The sequence below is a fragment of the Polistes canadensis genome, unplaced genomic scaffold (assembly GCF_001313835.1).
Source record: "Polistes canadensis isolate GaletaPanama2010 unplaced genomic scaffold, ASM131383v1 scaffold_21, whole genome shotgun sequence".
NCBI classification, from domain to species: domain Eukaryota; kingdom Metazoa; phylum Arthropoda; class Insecta; order Hymenoptera; family Vespidae; genus Polistes; species Polistes canadensis.
Window position 1 is genome coordinate 180457 of NW_014569568.1, and position 20230 is coordinate 200686.

The window sequence follows — 20230 nt, forward strand, 5'->3', positions numbered from 1 at the left end:
TGATAATATTGATAAGACTCTACACTTCTCTTTACCTTCGACTCTTCTCTTCTCAACAACTCTTCTTCTGAGGCAAAACTTTAGCCTTTTTTTTCTCTCTCTCTTTTCTAGAGGGTACTTTTAATCAAATACGATATTTTCCAAGATTTTCTATATATATATATATATATAGGGAGAAAGAATTATTCTTTTTATTATTATTATTTAACTATTGTAGATTAGAGTTTTATTTTATATTTACTCGTTGTATAATGTTTTTTCTTTTTTTTCTTTTTTTATTTATTTTCTTTTCGTAGAAAGCATGATGTGATTTACCTGGTAGAAACAATATATCGTTGTTATTGTGTTGTAAAATCGATTTAACATGCTGTTTAAAATATTTCTTCAAGTTTCTTTGTTACGTTGAATTTCTCTCTAATCGATATTTTAAGAAACGGAAATCAAATTAATGTATCGCGCCATTACTGTCCTAGCAGGTGGCGCCACATTGATATTCTGTAATACCCTACGTCGATAATCAATTATTATCGACGATGAGTCGTCTTCATATTCAACATATATTCTTACCGACTGTACCGTCGATAAATATTCAAAATTATTCGTTACGATAATAAAATGAAAAAACAGATTAATTTATCCTCCAGAGATAATATCCAAACGATTTATCAAAATCTTTAATTAATGATGAATATAACAATTTCAGAAAATAAATAAATAATATTTACGAGAGAAAAATAAAGAAATTGCAAATAAGAAAGAGTTGAAGTAGGAATCGTTGATAGATGGCAGTAGGTGCACACACAATTGACGTGAAGTGCGCTACGGTAAAGTTCGGGTATCTTCGGGAACCGGCGGATTCGGAATTGAAGGATAGTCTAGTAACAAAACCAACCCCGCCCTACTGGCCGCCGGGCGATCGAGTAAAAGAAGAAAAGGTAACAGCAGTAGGCAGCACAGCAGCAGCAACACCATCACAGCAGCAATATCAGTAGTTTCGTTAGCATCCGCAAAAAGGCAGAGTGTCGCTGGCGTCGTTTCCACTCCTCCTCCTCTTCCTTCTCCTCGTCCTGGGATGAAAACGATCGTCGACGCCCGTGCGCCGCGCTGCTCGCCCTTTTGAAAACGATCTATCGTGTCGCGTGCGCTACCTGTACGTGTTTTTATTAGTAAGTGTATTGGTGTCGTCTACTACGTAAGACCGTTCGTTCGTTCGTTCAGTCGGTTCATCGTTCCGTTCGTTCCGCACATTCGTTCGTAGTTCGTAGATCTTTCGTATATTATTCGTGCGTGAATATTTAGTGCATATGTAAAAGGAGAAAGATAAATAAAGAAAAAAAAGAGTAGGAGATAGAAAGGGAAAGAATAAAAGAGATAGAAATAAAGAAAAAGAGAGAAAGAGAGTGTGTGTGTGAGAGAGAGAGAGAGAGAGAGAGTGAAACGCGCGCGCGCCTACTCGCTGATCGTCGTTTCGTTTCGTTTCGTTTCGTGGTAGTGGTCGGGAACGTTCGGGTTCTCGGCACGGCCCATCATTGTCTCTCTCACACCGAGTCATTCTCTTCTCGCGTGGACGCCTCAACTTTTTATAACCTGAAAAAAAAAAAGAAATAAATATAAATAAAGTAATAAATAAAGTTTAAGAAGAGAAGAAGGAGTTTATAGTGAGACGCCGATAGAGTTATTGTTTAAATGTAAATCCATTTCTCGCGGTGTTGTTAATCGATTCGATTCGTGACGACGACGACAACGACGACGACGACGACGTTAAAGTGTCATTAAATTGTCGGTTCTTAAATAAGTACGTTGTTTTTCATTCCTTGTGCTCCTCGTTGAAGTACTCGCGTTACGCACAGACACAACATACATACATACATACATACATCTTGCATATATACATACATTTATACAACTGTCGATGATCGTGTATTCGCTGTGAATAAGAAGAAGAAGAAAGAAAGAAAAGAAAAAGAAGTAAGGAAAGTGCGTAGTAATCGATGTGAGGAAAGTCGAAGCGACACGACGAATCCCCTCGAGGCACCTCCTCGCCGTTGCGTGAGAAAGAGAGAATAGATTGGAGAGAGGGAGAAGAAAGAGAAGAGAAGAGAGAGAAAGAGCGAGAGAGAGAGAAGCAGGGAACTCTGTAGGTGGGACAGAGAGGCCAACGCACCGACGACGAGCCGGGAATTCGATCGTCTTCGAAGCTCCGTCAGGGAGCTCCAGGTACGTTTAATTATCATTCCATCGAATAATTAACTTAATTAATCCTTCAACTATGTACAATCGTCTTTATTTTCCTTCTTTCGTCAATTCTCGAACGTCATTTTCAGTTTGCTTTACAACGAGCGGCACAACGTCGGTAGCCAATATGGCCGCTGCCTAGGCCTCTACTGTCAAAATTTATACTCCATTCTTAAACACCTAAAACTATCCGAATTTATCGATCTCCTTTACGTTTAATTTTCTATTTTGTTCCAACGTCCGAGTTATATTTTGTCTTTTCTTCCTTTCTTCTTTTTTCTTCTTCCTTCTTTTCATTTTTTAACATTTTTTTTTCTATATTTTTTCTTAGGTTATATCAAAGTAATCCTTTTGTATCGTCGACTTTTTCGTATGAGTCAGTACTAACCGGTACTGCGATAACGAGCTTCTTCCTGCTTTCATTCCAGGTTCTACTTCATAGTAGTTTTTTATTACATGGAAATATTACAGTTTCGCGTTGACAAGTTTCCTCAAGATTCTATCATTCGATTATTTGTGATTGTTGAAACTTGTATCGTATGCAAAATATTTTTATCAAACTCATATTACTTATTCGTACTTGAATGCAATAAATGCGATAAGTTATATAAAATGTCGTCTACGTTATACAAATATTATGTCATTGCTTGCTTAGCGTATACATTTGAATGTTACTCTTACAATATCATTTCGATGAAGTTTGCTTTCTGTCAAATAGAACACATTTATGGAAAAGAAGTTAAGACTCGCTGTTAGTATCGAATAATGAAAGATGTTTGAACTAATATTAGCGTAAAGAGTGAATTTTTCTCTTAGCATCTTTTGCATTGATATTTTCTTCTGTTCTCGCAAAGATGCAAAAATTGAATAGACAATATTTGTACCGAAGATAATTGCCAGTACTATTTTCTTTTCTAATTTTTTTTCTTCGACTGTCATAGAAGAACTAAAGTTCATGATTGCACAGTTTCTTTTGTCGAGAAGTGCATTTGTCGACATGATTTTTCTAAAGATCTCTGGGACTCGATCAATTGCCTTGCGATGAACATTGTTACAAATGAATGTTTCTTATCGACACAAAGAGAAGGTTTTCAAACAAATTTGTCGTGTTGATATATCTGATACGCCTAATGAATTTTGAAATGCACTAAGATATTATTTTATTATCATCTTAGTTTTAAGTGTTTTCGTGTGTCGTCGCGAATCTTAACTTTCTAGATAAACGATTATTTCACTAGTTACAACGACGTTGTCCGCCTACTATTCGTAATTCTGGAAAATTAACACGTGACCTGCGTCACGAATGTTACTCAACCTAATATCTTTTAATTCTGAGCACCGGTGGAACGACACAGATCAACCGCAATATTCCAGTACTCGATTAAGGACGTTTAACTCCTGAAATTGAGTGGATAATGACTCTTTCTCTTTCTCCATTTCTTTCAAGAAAAACAAAAAAAAAAGAGAAAACGATTTAATCGACGACATTTGTTCAAGATTTTGTAACGATCATCAATTCATTGAGATGACTAATAAGTTCATCTAGTTTTACAAAAATCTTAAACAACAACAAAAACAAACTGCAAGGATTTGAAGATGTTGCATATTAAATATATAATTTTGTAAATTTTTGACTGATCAATCCTACCGAGTGGACTAACAAATCCTTACGAATTTTACATTATTATTTTGAATAAAATAATGTTAACGTAGCAGCAAAACAAAAAATAAAAGTCGGTCGAAATTTATTGGCCAATTGAATAAAAAAAAATAATCCACAATCGTTTGTTTTTGATAAGCATTAGAGAGGAAGGATTTGCAGTATTTTTATTTTTGGATGGTTGGGAGGGGGGTGGGTGGGTGTGAGGGGAAAGAAGCAATTGTTTATTCGTTCGTAGCGATCTGGAAAATTTTTTCACTTGCGGTGCAATGCCTGTGACGTTTATTTAACGAGGCTTCGGCTTCGGCTCCGGCTCGTGGTTATCTCGCTACACGCAATTAGAGTAACGGGGACTTGCATAATACCATCTAGCATATACACCGAGATGAGACTCGCGCGAAAACAAACTCGCTTTTAGTTGGTGTAACATCTCGACTTTGTATCTGTTCAAAGAAATGAGAATTCAAACAAAACATAAAATAATAATAATAAGAAGAATAAGAAGAAGAAGAAGAAAGAGAAGATAAATGTAAGAAATATTCCAGCTAATGGAAATTAAATAAAAATAACAACAACCTTTTTATTTTTTACTTTCGTTAGATTCACTTTTCAAATAATGCCAGGTAATTTCTCATTAGTAGGTTAAATGTTATTTTCATCCGAAATAATAATGGCTCATTTCTCGATAAATTTCTCTCCTTTCACTATCAACGTATGGTATATACCTTTTACCAATGCTCTCATGCTGCACGTTTATTATAATACATATACGAATAATATATTTAATAACTCTAGCGTGAGAACAAGATTAAGAAATACAAAATTAGCAATCAATATCGGTAATTCAAATTTTGATTAACCCTTGAAAAAAAGCCCCCCCCCACACACACTACCCCTACCGAGATTTAATATCATTTATTTATTATATTATAATGAAAAATTGTTGTTAAATTTCAATAAACGTAATATATTGAAGAAATCTCATGGTAAAAGGTACTTTGATTTTTTCTTTGGAAAATAATGTCGGGTATGTGAAGATAAAAAATAAAATCGAATAATAAGAGAAATATAAAAGAAACGGTTACAGTACTCGACATTCTCATTGGTCATTGGTCATTCGCACAATTGCCCGGTGCAGTTGCCTTAATCGACTTTAATTGCTTCGAAATTCGTTGTTATCTTCATCGTTGTGTTGTTGTCGTCTCTAGTCTTATACGAACGACTGATTCTGTCGTGTGTCTCTTTGAAAATGAAGAAAATTCGTAACGTTTTACGAGGAATTATTTACGAAACTTTTTTAAACATTCTTTTATCATTTAGACTAATATTCGAAATCATATTTAAAACGGTACCACGATGCACGTGAATTAATCTACAATTGTAATATTCAATCTTTGATTTCCTTCGATCGGTTGTTCGTTTCTCAAAATTGTTGCAACCGATGGAAACTAAATGAAAAAAAGAAAAACAAAAAACAACGTTTGTTTTACTTTAGCATTTTATTCTTTTTATTATTTATTGTCATACGATTTGACTTAGATTTTCTCCAAAAAGTTTCTATCAATTTAGAGCAAAATGTGTGTGTGTGTGTGTATATATGTTTGTGATTATAAGCGTGTACATTAAAAATACCAATTTGTACGAACTTCTCAAGCAACGCAATATTTCATTAGAGAGAAAGAGAAAGAGAGAGAGAGTAAATTGATGAAATTTATTGACATAGCTTAAAGTTTACGTTTATATGTTGAAAGTTTGTAGTAAAATTTGAAAAAAGAAAAAGAAAAAAAGAAAAAAAAATTGTAGTAGTAACACGTTTCGTAGGACAAATAGTAGGTCGGGCTACTTGACCACCGCAAAGGGTCAACGTATGCGAGTTGTATAGTATAGAAGAGAAGCTTCCCTTCTGTACACCCTCCTCCTCCTCCTCCAGCTCCTCTTCGTCTATCCATCCGGTCCAGCAGCCCTCCTTCCGCCCACGGGGTCACGTCCTGCCACCATTTCTCTTTCTCTATCTTCATCTAATTTCATCGCTACGAATTACTTTTTTTGCACTTCTTTTTTTTCTTCTTTTTGTATAATTCCAAACAAAGGGTGGTGAGGGTGAGAACGAAAGGATCATTCCTTTGACGAGAAAATAATTCGTTGAAATTTCAAACTCTGCATCCATCGAGAGTTGAATATTACGTTGAATTTTATTTTATTTTTTCTTTTTTTTTTTTTGATTTTGCGAATGCTTATATCAAAATAAAAATGGGACAACAACGTGACTCCGAATTATTCTTGCATCGTTTCCTTTGACAAATATGAGAATCATTTTTCGTCGTTAATTTATTCTCAAACGAGTACTATTATTCCGTAACTATTTTTTTTTTCACCCTTAACAAAGAAAGTTGAACGATCTGATGAAGATTCTTTTTAATCTACTCGCGGAGCCGATATTCCTTGTGAACGTTCTAGATTCTTAAGTAATCCAAACATTCGACTGCCATTTTCGCTCCCTTCTTTTGACGTCACACCCGTGGCTCGTAAAAATAGCGAAACGTTCTCTCTCTCACACACACACATAAACTTTCTTTCTCTCTCTCTCTCTTTCTCTCTATTCGTGATCTTAATTTCTTAACGGACATAATCGCGAAATTGCATCCGCGCGGTTCGAAAAATGCATTCTCTTCGTTCGTATTCCTTTTTTTTTTTCTTTTTTAAAATTATCGATTTCACTGGAAGTTACCATGGAGAGAGAGAGTGAGACCGAAAAAGAAAAAACGAAACGCGTCGTCGTTCATTTTTACTTTTTTTTAAAAAAGAATCCATCATTATTGTTATATTATTATTTTATTTCATATTGAATTTCAAAACGTGCGTTGGGAAAAGAAGAGAGAGAGAAAAAAAAAGAATCGTTTCGATTATATGTCGTTGACGTCACGAGCCTACTTATGACGTCATTCACCTGCCACCGGTGCTCCACCCGATTCCACCAACGGTGTCATCGTCGTCGTCGTCGTCGTCGCCGTTTTCTATCTTCTTCTTGTCCTCCTCTTATTCTTCTTTTCAAGATGGGTTACTACACACGTTTTCTTTTTACCTTTTTTCTTCTTTATTTTTTTTTGTTCTGACGTCGATACGCACAAATATGCACATTATTATCTCGAGTATAACTTATAAGTGAATACGAATATAACTTAAAAGTGATACGAATTAATCGGGAATCGAATAAAGTGTTGTTTTCTTTTACTTTTTTTTTTATTTTAAATACGACGTGAAATAATCGTAATGCATAATTGAAGTTGCGTTATTTTTAGAAATATTTATAAAAAAAAAAAAAAAAAAAAACAAACGTTCCAGCAGAGTTTGAATTTATTGATCATTGTGTCCTATTACTTCGTTCCATGATTCTATTCGTTAAATTATTACATTAGATTATTCAATCGGAAACTAAAAACCCGTTAGACTATTAGCAGAAGAAAAAAGTAGCCATAATAATAATAATAATAATAATAATAATAATAATAATAAAGGACGTTGAGACGATTACAGAATTTTCTTAACTAACGATCGATCTCTTCCTTCCTACTTTCTCAGGATCGATCGATTAGCTAGCTAGCTAGCTAGCTAGCTTGGTGGTTGTGGTTGTGGTGGTGTTGGTGCTTGTCGTGCGTCAAGTCTTATTTTAACTTTGCAGCAAGTACTTTGTGAAGAAGAGTATACTATTCCGAGAGTTGCCGTGCCAAAAGTAGAATACTTAACGTTGAAAATATTGTTTTCGTGTGTTAACGTCAAACCTTTCAGGATATCGATGTTACATACATTAACGTATACGTTTGTATATATATATACTCATATACATAAACATCATATACTTTCATCAATAGGATGATATATGTATCATAACTATGCACACATTATATACATAATGTATTTACCCCCCTTTTCATGTATATACGTGACCACATTCATGAACCATAGTCGATTAATAATCCCGTACTCGCTAGTAGCACACGCGCACAAACCAACCCTGGACTACTCCTCTTTCTCTCTCTCTTTCTCTCAGCAAAACAGCAAGCAACTCTCTCGGGCGTGTCTGTTGTTATTTTTTCATTATTTCGCGCTCGTATCGCGCTCGTTTCCCTTCCATCTTCCTTTTCCGCTTGTTTCGTCTCTCTCTTTCTCTCTCTCTCTCTCTCTTTTTCTCTCTTTCTCTCTTCCTTTCAACTTGTACTGCTCGCGTAAATGGAACGAGCGTCGCTTTCGTCATAGCAGTCGGTGGCTCTCTTATTAGCTCCAGTTGAAGACTCGTGTCATCGTAAAAAGAGAGTAAGAGAGAGAGAGAGAGAGACACTTGATGTCCCGTTGACTCGACTCTCGAGTAAAGTTAAGTTGCAACCTAAAAGACGACGCACACCACCACCACCACCATCACCACCACCAGCCAGCAAGCACTCGATTCTATGCGTGAAGAAAAAAAGAAAGTAGGTCGCGTATGTCGTTCTGCTTGCTCTTTTAGTCATCTTCTTCTAACCGATCAAAATAAGGATACTTTAAATCGTATCGTAATTCGTCATCAATCACGAAAAAAAACATACTGTTAATACTGTACCGTCCAATAGCAGCATCATTTTGTGATATCATAAACAAATCTATTTATTTAGACAAATGTATTAGATCTACAAAGTGTTCAATATCGATGAGATATCAAATGCAAATGTCAATAAAAAAAAAGAAAAAAAGCTCGTTGGTTTAATGCAGGAAGTGGTGGAGAAAAGAGGGGTTTGAGTAAAGAGTTAACAGGTTGGATAACAATCAGTTGTTTTTGGCAACGTTCTCTGGAATAAAGTTAAGTGGTAGTGGTGGTGGTGGTGGTACAATAATCGAGTTCCCTTGGCAGGTGTAACCTTCCGAACAGCAGACACGCTTCTGAAGCGTCCCTCGAAACATGCTCTCTTTCTTTTTACCCCTTCCCTTATTATTTTCTTACTTTCAATGCCATCCTTCTTCCTTCCCTACAAGTTCCCAAAGAAACCGTTGCGTTTAGTCAGGGACTTCGATAATCCAAGGACGTTCCTCGTTCCTAGTTTTGCCAATATCCCGCGTGCTTCTGCATCGTCGGAGTCGTAAAGCGGTTGGTGTGGAACGCTAGAATAAGAGAGGGAAGGGGGAAGAAGGATCTTATTGGACGTTGACCTGGCAACGGCTCAACTGTTGCTCCCATTCGCGCATCCGGGAGTCTACGACGACGACACTATGAAGAGGGATTACCCCTTTCTAGGGATATTCAGATATCAAAAACTAACGTTTCGTTTCGTTTCGTTTCGACTGTCAAATTAATCGAAATATCAACACCCTGTTGATTCGAAATTACAATCAGACGATTTTCCAGCTTATTTGTTATTAGAAGATCAAAAATTAGATAAATAATAGTAAGGAGGAGGAAGGGTTGTTTTTACAAACAAATACGATCGATCGTATACTTCATTTCAATATCTGTTGGAAAAGGGAAAAGAATTTCGGCTCTATTACCGTGTGTAAAAGTGAGAGTGAGAGTAAAAGGGATGATGAACGGAGGGAGAGAGGGAGGTTAAGAGAGAAAGAAAGAGAGAGAGAGAGAGAAAGAGAAAGAGAAAAGCACATTGGCCAAGCCTCCTCTCCTCGACGATCGAACAAGTCGTTAATCAACCGAACACGCACCTTGTTCTTTGAGCACCCTCTGTCTATGTTGGTGCAGCCAATCGAGAACGCTATTAGCGGTTCCGTTCGTGGTCATGTTCAGGCTCTGGCTCGAATAAAGCGAAAGCCCGTTAAGTAAAAAAGAAAAAAAAAGAAAATAAAGTAAAAAAAAAAGAAAAAAAAGAAGAAGAAGAAAATAAAAAGTATTTTTATAGAATACCTCTCTCGGGGTACACGAAGAATCTAATGGGGAAAAGCGCCGCGACGACGACACAACAAGTGTGTGTTTCGACTAAATCTCACACGTAAATGCGCCCCGCACCACTAACACCATCACCACCACCACCACCCATATTTTACCCATACGGAGTTTCGATGTGTTAAAAAGTAAGATGAAGTAAATGCGCGATCCGTTTTCACGGTCCACCTTTTCTGAGAATTTTGGATGTTGGACGATTGCCAGATTTCTTTGTAGATATACATAATTTTCCAAAGCGTGGATATGTAATCTTCGCGCGCATATAGTCAAGTCTATAAATACTGATTTTCTTCTGAAATCTGAAGTCCTTCTTAACGATTCGAAACTTTTATCTTCCTATTGGGATTTCTCAATCGTTTGCATTAAATAACGATTAGCCAATAACAAATGAGAAAATGAACAATTCCAACAAATAATTACCTACACACGTGTACCATCCAACGTTTTTTTTTTTTTTCACGAGAGGTGGGACAAAGAAGAGATAAGAATGAAAATGTGTGGATCGAACGACGAGGATGGACCCCTAATCAGCTCCGTTCGATATATTTCATCGCGGGTCCATTTAACATTTAATTAATATCATCTTTTTTATATCGTATTTCTTTCATACAAACTCTATTTTTGCCTTAAATCAAATATTACAAGGTAATTAAAACAAAAACCAACAATTTCTTTCCTCCTTTTTTTCTTTTATCCCTTACGAGATAAAACACACCAATGTGTTCCGTCCATTTTCTAGTGGTCATCGACGAGTCATATCCGATTATTTGTTATAAAAAAAAAAAAAAAATGGGTGGTATAGGAAATATGATCAAGAGAAGAGGAAAAGTGTAGTTGAAAATATGATTAAATAAAATGGCCAAAAAAAGTAATCAGAAAATTGCGAATTATCGAATTATTTGTCAAAATACATCGAGACAACGACGACGAATCATCTCATCGTTGGTGGCGTCCGCGAACAGCAACCTGTCATGCAAGGAGCAAACGATGGTGGTGCCCTCTCGACGCCGGTAGTTGTGTCGATAAGCATGCGTGATGGCGCCACCAATCCTTTCTCTCTCTCTCTCTCTCTCGCTCGTTTACACACACACACACACACTTTTCTCTCTTTCTCTCTCTCTCTCTGGCGCGCGCAACCCCTTCCCCTCTTTTGCTCTTACCACGGCGCGGCGTGTTCTTCGTCCACCCGGCCGGCCTTCTCTCTCTCTCTCTCTCTCTTTATTTTTCTCTCTTTCTCTCTCTAAACCACATCCTCTCTGGGTGTGGTTCGAGAACGTGTCTTCGTCGTTGGTCGTCGAATCTCCTACTACCCCTTTTTTTTTTTTTTATATACAAACTCTCTCGTATATGACACTTATATTACTTTTATTTGTTCTATTTAAACTCATTTTACTCAGCCGTGTAAAATCGTCGATCAAAACACGTACGTCTCGTTCTCTCTCTCTCTCTCTCTCTCTCTCTCTCTTACACATGCGTGTATGTATAATATGTGTGGTCATATACGTGCTAATTCACTCCCCACTCTCTCTTTCTGATTCTGTCTAGAGTGTTTCGAAGAAAGAAGATAGATAAATAGATAGATAGATAGCTAGAGTGAGTAAGCGAGCGAGTTAGTGTGTGCGAATACGAGAGAGAGAGAGAGAGTGAGGTAGTGTTGCGGGGGTGTTGGGAGGGTTGTAGGAGTGGAGGGGCAAGACGTCGGTCGGTCGGTCGTTCATCGATTCGTCGCTCTCCCACGGTGATGATGGTGGTGGTGGTGGTGGTGTGGTGGTGATGTGCTGTGCTCTGCTGTACTGTGCTGTGCTGTGCTGTGGTTGTTCTCTCTTCAGTTCTGTGAACGCGGCATTAAAAAGAAAGCTCTATATAAAATAAACGCAGCCAATGAGCGAGCTCTCCCTAACGTGTGTAGTGTCATCCTCTTCTCTATGAAAATCGCATCTTGCGTATCGAAGTTCGACGAGTCAAGTTGTTTGTTGAGGAGGTGGAAGAAAAGTCTCTTCACGTTTTTCATACCGGCAACAGTAACAGCAACAGCAGCAAATATTGCCGCTTGAGAAGAAGAAGAAGAAGAGAAAAAGGGGAAGGCCAAGAAGGGGTGGTGATGGTGGTGGTGGTAGTGTAGTAGTGGCGGTAGTGGTGGTGGTGGTGTAGTAGTAGTAGAGTAGTAGTAGTAGTAGCACCAGAGAAGGGGAAAAGTTTTATATATAGGAAGATAAGAGGAGTATACTACTTCTCGCGCAAGGAACTTCCTCTGTTTCGCTTCCGTGACTCCTTTGGATGATAGAGAGCGCAACCTGGCGCCGAACCACGCAAATACTTTCCACGGTATCGTTTCTCATTCCTCCTCCACCTTCACCTCCACCTCCTCTTCTTTCCTCTCCTTTTCTTCCTCTTCCTCCGCCTCCTTCCCTTCCTTCTTTTCCTCCTTCCCCTCCCTTTCTTCTTCCGCTTCGTCCTCCTCCTCCTCTTCCTCTTCCTCCTCCTCCGACGGTTTCGTCGTACGTCGCACTCGTCGCGGAGGTTATGTTCGTGTTAGCTCGATGACGCTCTGACAGGAGTGGATGAGGGAAGGCGAGTGTAAGTTCGATAAAGTCTCTCTCTCTCTCTCTTTTTCTCTTTCTCTTTCTTTCCCTTTCTCTTTCTCTCCTTTTCAACCATTTTTTTTTCTCTTTATCGGTCTTATTCTTTCCCGTCATCCTTCTTCGTATTCATTTCAATTAATTTCCTTTTTGGATTCACTTTAAATTGGAAATATGAAAAAAAGAAAATGGCATACGAAATGGCGTGTTCCGATTGGACGAGATTCGATGGGTTCTTCTGTTCTCCAAATTTTGGTGCAACATTTCGAAAAGGTCATTGTGCCAAATTAATCAATCCGTAGATTAGTGCCTTTTGTCGTGGAGGGGTGGGGGAAATATATATCCAATGACATTAAATATGGGAGCCTGTTGTTCAGCGTGAACATCAAGAGAATATCGATAATCGATTCTACCAGCTAGAACTACTGAATTAAGATCGAACCGGCCATATTTCTTTTCTCCCCTCCCTCTCTCTCTCTCTCTCTCTCTCTCTCTCTCTCTCTCTTTCTCTCTCTTTCTCTATCTATCTATCTATCTATCTATCTTTTTCATTCAATAATTGTCAATCTATCATGAATTTATTTTTAAATAGATTTCACAATAGTGTTCATTGACATTCGTTCGAAGGATGACAGGATAATTGAAAACGAGACCGTACGATTTCTACTTTTATTCTTCGTACATTTTACGTTCGTTCCTAGTTGGAGATTTTTCACGTTAGAAAAAAAAAAAAGGGAAGAATCGATGGGATACGTGTCGTACCAAGTTTCGAAAACCAAAAAAGAAAAACAACAAAAATATAAGATAAAAATTCTGTTATAAAGAAGAAATGACTAACTCCTCCGTTCTACCCTACCATCTCCATTTTCATAAAGATGTTTAGTGCGCATGCGTCAAAAGTATTTCGCCGGCTCCGTAAAATGAGAACACCTTGCGTTGGATCGACAACCCCCGGTTTCCCCGGGTTGCGATACCACCTTTTGGAGGTGAAGGACGCTCGTTGCCACCGTTTTTACTCCTCCTCGTGCCGACGCACCAAATTTTTTTTTCACTAAAACCCCCAAAAAACAACTCCACTACTGTTCGATCATTTGCCACAAAGAATTGTTCTTCTTATTCCCCGTTTCCCTGTCCTTCCGAGATTTCGTTGATCCAGATCGTAAAACCTATTTTTTCTTTTGTTTTCTTTCAACGTAGTATTATATGATTAGTACGATCAAATATTTGATTCGTTTAATTCTTATCAAAACGAATTGTGGAATTTAAAGTGAAAAACGTATTATTTTAGGTGTCGATGTAATCTATCAAAAAATGAAAAAAAAAAGTACTAGTGTTTGGGAATAACGAGTTGTGCAGCATGATGATTCACGTGTTTCGTTGAAATCGTCGATTCATTCTATCAAATTTTCCTCGATAAAAATGAATCGAAATTTGTCAAAAATTCGTATTCGTTTAAGTAAAATTCATTTGTAAAAAATTGACGTCAATTGTAAATAAAGAAAATTTAAATCATCGCGTTGAAATAAAGGTCGCTGTAAATAGAAATAAAACAAAAAAACAACAACAATTGGATATCTTTAATCGTAAGAGAAACGAAATAAGAAGGTTAGGGAGGGAGGGAAGAAGGGTTTGGTGGTGGTATGAATCGGTGCACAAAAACCCACGATAAAGAGAGAAAAAAAAAAGTGCAGTCGTTATCTCGAGGCAAGAGAACTGTTATTTATCTGTTATTTGCGAAAGATGGGCCTTATCGTGCGATTTCTGATTAAGTCAGTCAGTCAGTCAGCGATGGTGTTGTTGTTGGTTCGTTAGGTTCAAGCATTCAATGTGTGCTTGAAACTTCATTCGATGGGAAAAAAAGAGCCGTTGAGTGTACCATGAATTGCACGATGATATATCGAGAAATTAATGATAAGAAACAAAATTAGAATTTTGAGTGAAAAAGAAGGAGAAGAATAAGAATAAGAATAAGAAGAAGTAGTAAAGTAGTAGTAACTATCAATGAAAATAAACAAATTGATGATTTTTCAGGGGTGGCAACGGTCTCGCTCGGAAGCGTCGAAGGTGGCGCGAGGGGTGGACGAGTCGGCGTTGGCCTGGCTCTGGTTCTTCCGGTGGTACCAGTAAAAGTAACGAAAGCGGAAGCCGCCAAGTTATTAGCTGAAGGAAAAACTTTAGAAACAAGCTATTCTCGGCCAGAAATAGCAACAGTAATAGCAACAGTAATAGCAACAGTAATAGCAGCAGTAGTAGTAGTAGCAACAGCAACAGTAGCGTTACTTGTGGAAAGGCTGCTGTTGTCACCACCATCCGCCGGACTGGGAACGTTGTATATCGAAGAAGAAGAAGAAGAAAAAGAAAAAGAAGAAGAAAAGAAGAGTCATCGCAATAAGAAGGGACCTTCTTCTTCATTTCCTATTATTCTTGTCCTCGTCCTTGCATTCTTACCTTTTCACCTCCCTCCACTTTCTCCTCCAACTCCGCTTCCACCTGCTCCTCCACCTCCTCCTCCACCACCACCACTACCTCCAACTACACCACCTCGTACATCATCGTCGTCCAACGTTCAAAAACGTAAAAAACTTCTTCTTCTTCACGGCGAATTACCAACTTCTTCTTCGCAGGAAGAAAGTGAAAAGAAAGAAGAAGAAAAAGAAGAACAACAACAATTACAATTACAAGCAACGCAACCGACGGCGTGACACCGGTGCAACATCGGTGTGACCGGCCAACAAGGCCCCCTCCCTTCCCCCCTTGTTGTTGCATAAAAAGCAACAAACAATCTTCGAAATTTAAAACTAATAAACAGTTAATCTACGATTTCCTTCCAAATACTACTACTACTACTACTACGGACGGATTCTTCTTTTAACCCCCACCCACCCTCCTTAAACGGATTATCGAGAAGTACAGAAAGTCGCAGCAAACACGACGGGCACCATGAATGAGCTCGACAGCCTTCGCCAGGAGGCGGAGACCCTCAAAAATGCTATTCGAGTAAGTTGTTTTCCCGAGTAAGAATCGATCACACCACATTGTTTATTTTTTCTTCTTCTCCTCCACCTCTTTTCATCCCTCAATGATCCTCCACCGTATCCTTTCCCCGCTGTCCTTATGTTATTGACGTCAGTGATGATCACGCTGTGGAGAAGATTGCTGACCTAAACGGATTATGATACCTCTATCAATGAAATTCGAATCTTCCTAAAGCTTGCTTGCTTGCTTATCTTCGTTAATTATCACCGAAGTAAGTAAGTTATAACCTTTCAAATATGTAAATTTAATCTTACAATTCCTCTTAGCTTTTTTATTGCAACATTTACCTTGATTACTTAGAAAGGAAAGATAAAACTTCTTTATTATCCGGTAGAGGATAAAAACAAAGTAATGTAGTAGGAAATCCGTTAAAAAAAAACCGAGAGTATGTTAATCAAGAGAACACTGAATTCGCGTTCTCAAGTATATTCTTAATAATTCTCATCATTATCATCAAGAAATTCGTGCAAATTTTTCCTTATCTTCTTTTTGTTTTTCATAATCGACTGACAAACTGGCTGCTGCTCTGCTTTCCTTTGCTTTGCTTTGCTTTACTTGTCTCGGCTCAGCTTCCCAAAGACACAAAGCAACAGTTCTACGTGCAACAGCAGTGCATTGTTTTAAAAGATAAAAGTCTCGGGCATCTCTCGGGCGAAGTGCACTTGCCGTTAAACACGGTCTTGAAACCCCCCTCACCCACCCTCACCCCTAACCTCCCCCTATTCATTCCTTAACGAGTCACCGACTCCTTTTTTCAGTTTTTTTTTCTTCTTCTTCTTCATCTTCTTCATCCTTGTCAATCGTATGAAACACATTTATTTATTTACACTAACCTTTTTCTCTCTTTCTTTCTTTGTCTGTCTCATTTACCAACGTCATTTGCACGATATCGTTAAACTGAAAAATTAACACGATTTAATCCTTCTTTTCCTTTCATCTGCTTACGAGTTTCTCAACATTAACTCAGCCTTATTGCTAATCTTATTATTTTTCCCACTATCAAAACCTAACTTTTTATGATAAATTGAACGAATGTCTAAAAAAAAAAAGAGCCTAATATCATCATATACTTCAAATTAATAACACATAGACAAAAGTAACAAGATTCTAAACATATACCCAACTTCTGGACACGTATCAAATTTGGTTTATTACCATTCTTACAAAAGTTTTCAGTAAGTAACCAACACATAGGCTCTTTTTTTTAGATACCCGTTGAATTACTGGTATATTCGTTGATTAAAAATAACTCGACTGAGAAAGAGTGATAGAGGGGGGTGGTTATAGTTAAAAGTGGTGATGGTGATGAAAGTAGCATAATAACGGAAGCAGCACACAACTTCTCCTAAGCAGAGAGAAAACCCTGAGACATAGCGTGCACCGTGGAGCTTTCTGTATGGTGGTGAGATCGTAGTAGTATAATAGTAGTGGTGGTGGTGGTGGTGGTGGAGGTGAGACACGCTAGTCGCTGGCCGTGTTGGTGTTCTGTGGTGGTGGTGGTAGGGCGCGGCATAGCCATCGCTTCTCTGATCAATACGCCACCATCCCTCTCTCTCTCTCTCTCTCTCTTTCTCTTTCTGTCTGTCTTCCTTGCTCACTCTACGTCTTGTTTCTCCTATTCTTCATACATGTACGACTCTTTCTTATCACTTTTTTCCCCCTTTTTTTTGATCAATAATATCGATCCCCGTTCATTATAAATCATTTAACATAGAAGAATCATGCCCCCCCAGCCTACATTTTTGGTTCTTTTAATACACACACCAATGTATAATAATACAATTGACAAGGATGATTTGGAAATTGATTGTGTATATTTGGTTTCACGTAGGATGCAAGAAAAGCTGCATGCGACACCAGTTTGGACCAAGCGACGGCCGGCTTGGAACCAATTGGTCGAATACAAATGCGTACGAGACGTACCTTACGAGGTCACTTGGCTAAGATTTATGCTATGCATTGGGGAAGTGATTCTAGGTATTATCAAAATATTCTAATCTTGTTTAATAGAGATTATAGAATAGATTTTTGTGTCTCTTTTTTTCCGTTAATGATTTTGTTGTTTCGAGCTTTGGGGTGTATAAATCGAAGGTTTGACTTGTAGAAATTTAGTATCCGCCTCGCAAGACGGTAAGCTGATCGTTTGGGATAGTTATACGACCAACAAGGTACATGCCATCCCTTTACGTTCATCGTGGGTGATGACCTGCGCGTATGCACCGTCGGGTAGTTACGTGGCTTGCGGTGGCCTGGACAACATATGTTCCATTTATAGCCTTAAAACAAGAGAAGGAAATGTACGGGTCAGCAGAGAATTACCAGGACATACCGGATACTTGTCCTGTTGTCGATTTTACGACGACAACCAAATCGTAACTAGCTCCGGTGATATGACCTGGTAAGAAATTACACATTTCTCAATTCACTAAACATACTATACGGATTAATTTGATAATCATTCTATTTTATATACTTAGATCATCCGTTTGTTAAACAAACTATAATAACATCATTAATTAATCGAGATCCTAACCGTATAATAAATTATTCAAATTTAGATAATATATAATATGTATATTTGTGTCAAATGAGAAAAAAATTTGAGTAAAGATCTTTTTGATATTTTAATTCAGTGCTCTATGGGATATCGAGACTGGTCAACAATGCACTTCGTTCATCGGTCACACAGGAGACGTCATGTCCCTATCGCTGGCTCCCGATACGCGTACCTTCGTTTCCGGTGCGTGCGACGCTAGTGCTAAACTTTGGGACATTCGCGAAGGGTCTTGCAAACAGACTTTCCCTGGACACGAGAGTGACATAAACGCCGTTACGGTAAATCACGCATATTTATATATATATATATAGAACACGTACGCATAAATAATATTTTTTTGGTATTTTTGTCAGGAAAGCTGATTTCGTCATACACAACTGATAAACGTTAATCGTGGTTTTATGATATATAAAAAATATATGACTAACCATAATTTGTATATACTTTCGCATTCAATTATGGTGTTACATGTGGTTAAAAATAAAAATAACATTTCTTATTTGGGTATAGTTCTTCCCTAACGGACATGCTTTCGCGACGGGTTCGGATGACGCTACTTGCAGACTATTTGACATCAGAGCGGATCAAGAACTTGCGATGTACAGCCACGACAATATTATTTGCGGTATTACGAGTGTAGCTTTCAGCAAGAGCGGTAGATTGTTGTTAGCTGGCTACGACGATTTCAACTGCAACGTATGGGATTCTATGAAAGCCGAGCGAGCTGGTACGTTTGTTGTTTCTCTTATTGTTAGTGTGTTTCATCCTTACCCATTTATAACATTTTTCAAGATTATATTATTTTTGAAGAATAGTAGTAGTATAGGGAGAGAAGAATTTTTGATTTAGGGCCTTCTCTCAATGCTTTAAAATAACCTTTACCTTCTTCTCTCGCATATATATTTTGTCTTACCTGCTATTATAGTTTTTCCATTAGGTATTATTACACATATAATTGACAATTGTCCCTGTAAATGAAAAAAAAAAAAAACACACGCGTAAAGAAAAATTGTTTGTTTAAGGTATACTTGCCGGGCACGACAATCGCGTATCCTGCCTTGGTGTAACGGAAGATGGTATGGCAGTAGCGACGGGATCTTGGGACTCATTCCTTCGCATTTGGAACTAACTTGGGGCTCCCCCCAAGACGTTCCTCCAAAGAACCAACTGCAGCCAGTCCGCGTACAATATAAGCATCAGATACCACCATCTTATCACGGAGCAACAAGCCGGCGTGCCAGCAGTCGCGACATCATCGGTCAACAACGAGCCACCGGGTACACCGGAGGTTAAGCTGATCAGAAACTTTGGATATCCGACGAGCAGCGGTAACGGAACCAAATGCAACAACAATAATATTAATTATTACAACAACAATAACAACAACAACAGCAGCAGCAAAAGCAACCACAATAACAACATTAATGGCACAAAGAAAAAGAAGAAGCACAAGAATTGCAGCAATAGCAGCAGCAGCAGAAACAACAGTAGTAGCAGTAGCAGCAGCAGCAGCAGCGACTCTAAGAACGTTTTGGGTTGTGATGGTAATAAAAAAAAAGACTACCGTAATAGACGCATAGTCGTTGACTTAACCTGGCGACGTGGCAAAGTCGGCGACAAGATTACCCGCGAGTATCAACGCTTCTAAGTCAACTTATTTTTACCATCGTTTCGGATGCTACATTTTTGAAACTAAAGCGAAAATAGAAGAAGAAAAAGAAGAAGAAGGAACAAGATGATGATGATGATGATGATGATGATGATGATGATGATGATGAAGAAGAAGAAAAAGAAGAAGCAGAAGAAGAAGAATTAATTAGGGAATGGAAAAGGAACAACAAAATATTAAAATGGTGGGAGAGAAGGAAGTAATCGAGGAAATAAAAATGAAGAAGGGGAAACGGTAATATGTGACGACGAAGTTTTGACGTTAAAAGTTTGGGAAAAAGGTAGAACTGTGGAAATACCAAAAAAAGAATAAATAATAATAATATTAATAATAATAATAATAATAATATTAATAATAATAATAATAATAATAATAATAATAATAATAATAATAATAANAATAATAATAATAATAATAATATTAATAATAATAATAATAATAATAATAATAATAATAATAATAATAATAATAATAATAATAAATAATAATGAAAACAAGTAAACATAAAAAGAAAAGAGAGAGAGCAGACGGCATACTTGTGGAATCGTCGTCGTTGTCGTCGTCGTCGTCGAAA

At 37.7% G+C, this 20230-nt stretch overlaps 1 protein-coding gene across 2 annotated transcripts; it reads left to right on the top strand.

The window, feature by feature from the left end:
- The first annotated feature begins 962 nt into the window (after positions 1–962).
- Positions 963–19756, top strand: LOC106793947 (guanine nucleotide-binding protein G(I)/G(S)/G(T) subunit beta-1). Of its 2 annotated transcripts, none has more exons than XM_014761249.1 (7): positions 963–2217; positions 14426–15391; positions 17262–17407; positions 17535–17828; positions 18064–18265; positions 18498–18714; positions 19010–19756. In XM_014761249.1, exons 2-7 carry the CDS (start codon positions 15335–15337, stop codon positions 19114–19116), a joined length of 1023 nt encoding a protein of 340 aa, XP_014616735.1. In that variant the 5' UTR covers positions 963–2217; positions 14426–15334; the 3' UTR covers positions 19117–19756. The 2 variants fall into 2 exon arrangements, with proteins under 2 accessions (XP_014616735.1, XP_014616736.1); XM_014761250.1 differs by lacking the exon at positions 963–2217 and adding an exon at positions 12226–12392.
- Positions 19757–20230: the final 474 nt, after the last annotated feature.

What these genes read in the sequence shown, in the direction of transcription:
- LOC106793947 (XM_014761249.1), top strand. Translation starts at nt 15,335, where the DNA reads ATGAATGAGCTCGACAGCCTTCGCCAGGAGGCGGAGACCCTCAAAAAT. An exon ending in CCCTCAAAAATGCTATTCGA is followed by an intron (nt 15,392 to 17,261) that starts GTAAGTTGTTTT and finishes GGTTTCACGTAG; the next exon opens with GATGCAAGAAAAGCTGCATG. An exon ending in GTGACATAAACGCCGTTACG is followed by an intron (nt 18,266 to 18,497) that starts GTAAATCACGCA and finishes ATTTGGGTATAG; the next exon opens with TTCTTCCCTAACGGACATGC.